At 36.3% G+C, this 6,103-nt stretch overlaps 2 protein-coding genes across 2 annotated transcripts; one reads left to right on the top strand and one right to left on the bottom strand.

Annotated features, from left to right (window-relative positions):
• LOC145496382 (rhodopsin, GQ-coupled-like) lies at positions 1 to 1,060 on the bottom strand. The gene has a single exon (XM_081476004.1). The coding sequence runs from the start codon at positions 922 to 924 to the stop codon at positions 1 to 3; it is 924 nt and encodes a 307-aa protein (XP_081332130.1). The 5' UTR covers positions 925 to 1,060.
• A 4,055-nt stretch (positions 1,061 to 5,115) lies between these two features.
• On the top strand, positions 5,116 to 6,103 carry LOC145496783 (melatonin receptor type 1A-like). Its single transcript, XM_081476527.1, has one exon. The coding sequence runs from the start codon at positions 5,178 to 5,180 to the stop codon at positions 6,099 to 6,101; it is 924 nt and encodes a 307-aa protein (XP_081332653.1). The 5' UTR covers positions 5,116 to 5,177; the 3' UTR covers positions 6,102 to 6,103.

Consider the following 6,103-nt stretch of genomic DNA (forward strand, 5'->3'; position numbering starts at 1 on the left):
CTAGCCATCTTTTCGACAGAACAAGATGTTTTCAAACTCCTTCCGCATGGCTCTGTTCATGACGCCATAAATAACAGGATTAATCAAAGAAGAGAAAGAACACAAGGTCGGATAAAGCGAGTGTACAATGGGAGGAACAGTAATCAGAAAGCCAAACTCAAACAAAAATGTTACAATTGCTGGAGTCCAGCAAACGAAAAACCCAACGACAGCAGCAAATAGTACGCGAGAGGCCTTGATCTCTTGAGCACTTCTTGATCTAACGCGGTTTGCGTCTTGTAGAGAAGGTATGACGGCATTGTTATGTTGTCTGATAGCACGATAAACTTTGCTGTAACAAAATACTACTAGTGACATGGCAATGACGTAGAAACATCCATAGAAGACATAATAAATGTTTTCCGTAATCTTATCCAAGAACGTTCCACGACAGTATGAGCTGACGGGATACCAGCGGTATATAACGGGCAGCGCGAAAAAGGCCAGCGCCTGAACAAGTAGCAAAACCCACATTACCACAATCGACAGAGCCGCTTTCTTTCTGGTGAAGAACAGGCGGTATTTACTCGGCTTCAAAACACAGAAGTATCGATTGACTGATGCCATAGCAAGACTGCAAGTGGACACCTGACTCCAATACGGCACAAGAAAACCATTGAACTGACAAAAGATGTAACCGAATGGCCATCGTCGTAAGCCCGTCGCCACTGTGGAAAAAGGGAAGAAAAAGGTAGACGCGATTATATCGGCTATTGCCAGAGAAAGCACGTAGAAATTGGAGATTGTACGTAATCTTCTGTTCCGGTAGAATGAGAGACAAACGAGTGAGTTTCCCGCAAGTGACAAAACTGTCATTAGGGAATAAATTACAGTATATGTGGTAGCTTCCAGATGGCTTCTCGTATCTCTGTTCAGCTGTTCCATATTGCGAAATAAATCAGAAACGCTAGCTGCTTTTTACTGGATTAGACTTGGATTGGAGCGTTGCGGCGTTGAAGCAAAATAATGCAGGAGCTCTGGCTCTGTTTACTACCGTGATATTAAACTGAAGGAAATTGAAGTCAGCCTAAAATAACGATTGGAAATCGCATTTTGATTTGTCATTCTTATTAATAAGGCTGGTAATTAAGGAAACGCAAATATTGTTTCAAATAAAAAGATGCATTATGTTAACAAATATAAACAAGTGGGGTCTTTTATATTTATTCAGCGAAACTAACAGATCGAGATATTAAAAGAAAAGATGTCGTAAAGGAGCTGTCAAGCCTCCTTTGTACAGAAATCTGTACTGCTTAATTGATTTTTGGGCAACGACAACCAATAATAAAATTGACATAAGCTGACATCGACAAAATGACTTTTTGTGAGTAAATGTGGTGCATAGAAATTATGTCGTTATTGTTATTGACAGTAATTTGCTACTGTACCACAAGAATGGAGGTTCAATATGGTCCGATATATCTTCTGAGAGTTGCCATTATATTGGAAATTGTCGGATTATCATTTTAGTTCAGTAAGTTAGTAAGAAAAGCAAACATCGTTTTGAATAGGCTAAGAAACTTGTTCAAAAAAAACATTTAAAATTCTCTGAATATTGCTCGATTCTCAATAACCCATAGGTAAACACTACTTCAATAACTCGGCGGATAACTGATCTCCTGGCCACTGACAAATCAATATATTTTTCTCATGCTCGTCCAGTAATTGTTAATTTGAAATGTTCTTTCTGAACGAGTTTCTTAGCTTATTCAATTCTTACTAACATTCTGAAATAAAATGATAATCTCACAATTTCTAATGGCAACTTTCAGAAGATAAATCATACTATATTGAACCTTCCAGTTCCTTATTTCAGTGAACTTTGCTGGCATCCTAGCTGTGGATTGCATGTTGCAAGGTGGAAGAATCTTCTTGCTGTACAGTAGCAAGTTACTGTCAATAACAATAAAGACATAATTTCTCTGCATCACATTCACTCACGAACTGTCAATTGTCAATTTCATTTAGTGATTACCGTTGCCCGAAACCAATTAAGCAGTACCGATTTGTGTACAAATGAGGCTTGATGGCTCCTTTTCAACATTGTGTTTTTTTCAGTATCTTGATCTATTCGGTTCGCCGCATTGAAAGAAGCAAGTTGTTGTAATAAGTATGGCTAACATATTTATGGCTTACGCATTTTACATTTGGCTTTCACGCCTTTCGGCTAAAAAGGTTGAAAATAATTCAATATGATTTTTGAACTGGAACGCAGAAGAAAATTCAGTGGAGAAAATAAAGACAATACAGTGTTTGTCTCTCGGAACTATAGGTCTGATAGTGACCCTTCGGAAATTTGATGTTCTTAAAACTAGCATATTTGCTAACCAAGCTTCTAGACGTCCGTCTAACCAGCCAAATTTACAGACAAATGTATGGAAAATTAGAAAAATTAACTGAGCGTCTTTTAGCTAAGCTACAACCTTCAAATTTGTTTAATACAATCCTCTACCTAGTATGCTGTTAATGTTGCGATTCGCAAATTGTGTAAATTCAATTTTGGAAAAAGTTATTTGCCATCGGATTCCCATACAAACACTGTAATTTCTGTCCGCTTTGCCTACTCGTCAAGATGGCGTCGAAACCGTGATAAGGTCTATTGAAACGCAAGAAAAAAAAAAATTTATCCTGTGCCTTTTTTTTTTTTATTATAGTTGACTACATTCAGAGTCGTCATCGTCTAAAAATGAGTAGCTCCATTTTGGGAAAACAAAATTCAGTCACTCGATCTATAAAACCTGCTAGTGATCAACGAAACCACTGTGTTTACGATCCTTTAATGCTTTGAACATAATACCAGCTCTTGAAAATATTTTTACTCCAAAGGCGACAGCAGTCATTTTTTGGAAAATCCCTATGCTTTCAAATATTGCTGACTTGGAGTAATGTCTTAAATAAATGAAAATTTCAGTTCAGCAAATGTTCGCCATGTTTACTTGCAAGAAGGCTTAGTAACCAAGCTCAGAAGTGTGATATTTACCGCTTAGCGTGCTAAATATGGCGTCATAAGCGGAGCTTTTCAACCAATCAGAATGTCCAATTGTTGAATGAATGAATGAATGAATGAATACTTTTATTTAAGTGTCAAACTAAAATAGCAGTAAATAACCAATAAATGGGGACACTATAGATAAATTAAAATTTATCTTAATTAAATTAATTAAAACTAATTAATTAAAAGTATCCTTTTGATATTTTCTTGCGGCTCTTCTTTTGGCTCTTATGGCATTTTTCTATTCATGAGACATATAAGGAACATCTTGGGGTCTAACCCTCGTTTTCTTCACAGGTAAATGTTCGTCCACTATACTAGCCATAAGTGCTTCCCAGAAACCAACAATATTCTGATGGTCGCCACCTGATGTTGGACTGATGTTTTTAATTTTGAGACATCTGTTTTGGAATTTCTCTGATATTATAAAGCGCCTTCGAACATTAAGATACTGGCGCCATGTAAATCTTTCATTATTATTATCATTATTATTATCGTGATCCTTATCGTTAGCTTTATCATTACCATTATTATTACTATTATTATTAGTGGCGGATCTAGACCTTGAGCTAAGGGGGGCGGGTCTTTTCCTCGCCCTTTTGGCTTTTCTTCCTTCCGCAATTCGTTTTTACCCACAAAATATTAATAATAATGATTAATAATATTATGTTAATAATAATCATTATAATAATATTTAATAGTAATAAACTTTATTGAGCACTTTTCCATACAAACTTGAATCTTACATGTATCTGGTAAAAAAATCAGAAATTCTGTTGTTCCTTAAGTTTTCGGTAATAATAATTACAAATTACACTCATTCTTTACAACCCTTATAAATTTGTCTATTATCATTTGTCGAAAAAATTTAATAATAATAATAATATTATTATTATTATTATTATTCACCTCAGGAATGTATATTAAAAGTGAATAGATATAAGATCATATACATAAACTATGGAGAAAGACATCAAGACATGTTTCATCATCGTAGTTATATACACAGCTTAGGCAGCTGCAGCTTTGGAATTAAAAAAGCAATGAAGCAAGGCTATTACTACTTAAAATGCTTAACGGCATTGTATTTAGTGGAATTAAAGCCTAATGTTTAAAAACATAAAAAAACCTCACTTGATAGAATGCGAGTCGATGTTATTCGTTACGAACCCACATACCTTATCTTTGAGGCCTTTCAAATTATTTTTCCAACTGCTTCATTGCTTTATACAGCTGCAAAGTTGTTTCCTCAAGTGATATGAGAAACAACAAAACATAAACGTTCCCGTCGCTTCGCGTCCATAGTGGCGGTTGACATGAAACTTTGAATTTATCTCATGTATGTAGTTGCGAAATGTTCACATTTTGTGTCGTCATGCATGGAACAAAACAAAAAAACCTAAACAACTCTCGAGAGTGCGCAGTACGGACTGGAAATCATCTTTAAATGTTCTTTTTGAACAAGTTTCTTTGCTTATTCAAAACGATGTTTGCTTTTCTCACATACTTACTAAATTAAAATGATAATAGAACAATTTCTAATGGCAACTTTCAGAAGATAAACCGGACCATATTGAACCTTCCCTATTCTAAATGAACTTTGCTAGCATCTTGGCAGTAGATTGGATGTTGCGAGGACGAATCTTCTTGTTGTTACTCTCAATAACATCAACAATAACATCATTCATGTATCACATTCACTCACGAAAAGTCATTATCCCAATTTCAGGCTAAGTCAATCTTATTAAATGGTTGTCGTTGCCCAAAACCAATAAAGCAGTACAGATTTTTGAACAACTAAGGGTTGATGGCTCTTTCTCAGCAAGATTGTTTAATATTTTCATTTTTTAGTTTCACTGAATAAATATAAAAGGCCCCACATTTTAAATATTTATCAACATAATGTATCTTTTTTTCATTTCAAACAATGTTTTCGTTCCCTTATTTGCCAGCCTTAAGAATAAGAAGCACAACTCTAATTGGACTTTCTAGGCGAAATATCATACCGAATTAAATTTCCTTCAGTTTAATATTGCAGTGGTTAAGAGAGCGAGAGTTCCTGCATTATTTTGCTTGAACGCCGCAACACTCCAATCCAAGTCTAATCCAATAAAAAGCAGCTAGCGTTACTCTTTTGTTTCTCAATATGGAACAGTTGAACAGAGATACGAGAAGCCATCTGGAAGCTACCACATATACTGTAATTTATTCTCTAACGACAGTTTTGTCAATCGCGGGAAACTCACTCGTTTGTCTCTCATTCTACCGGAACAGAAGACTACGTACAATCTTCAATTTCTACGTGCTTTCTCTGGCAATAGCCGACTTAATAGCGTCTACGTTTGTTTTTCCTTTTTCCACAGCAGCGACGGGCTTACGACGATGGCCGTTCGGTTACACCTTTTGTCAGTTCAATGGTTTCCTGGTGCCGTATTGGAGTCAGGTGTCCACTTGTAGTCTTGCTATGGCATCAGTAAATCGATACTTCTGTGTCTTGAAGCCAAATAAATACCGCCTGTTCTTCACCAGAAAGAAAGCGGCGCTGTCGATTGTGGTAATGTGGATTTTTACACTCGTTCAAATGCTGGCCAGTTTTGCACTGTCGGTTTTCTATCGATGGTATCCCGTCAGCTCATACTGTCGTGCAATATTCCTCGATAAGGATACGGAAAACATATTCTATGTTTTCTTTGCATGTTTCTTCTTCATTAACATGTTAATAGTAGTATTTTGCTACAGCAAAGTTTACCGCGCTATCAAGCAGCATAACAACGCCGTCATACCCTCTCTACAAGACGCAAACGGCATTGGATCAATAAGTGCTCAAGAGATCAAGGCCTCTCGCGTACTATTTGCTGCTGTTGTTGGGTTTTGCGTTTGCTGGACTCCAGCAATTGCAACCATTCTTTTGGAGTTTGGCTTTGTGATTACTGTTCCTTCCATAGTACACTCACTTTATCCAACCTTGTCTTCTTTCTCTTCTTGGATAAATCCTGTTATTTATGGCGTCATGAACAGAGCCATGCGGAAGGAATTTGGACACATTTTGTTCTGCTGGAAATATGGCTAATC

The sequence above is a fragment of the Orbicella franksi genome, chromosome 9, assembly GCF_964199315.1.
Source record: "Orbicella franksi chromosome 9, jaOrbFran1.1, whole genome shotgun sequence".
NCBI lineage: Eukaryota > Metazoa > Cnidaria > Anthozoa > Scleractinia > Merulinidae > Orbicella > Orbicella franksi.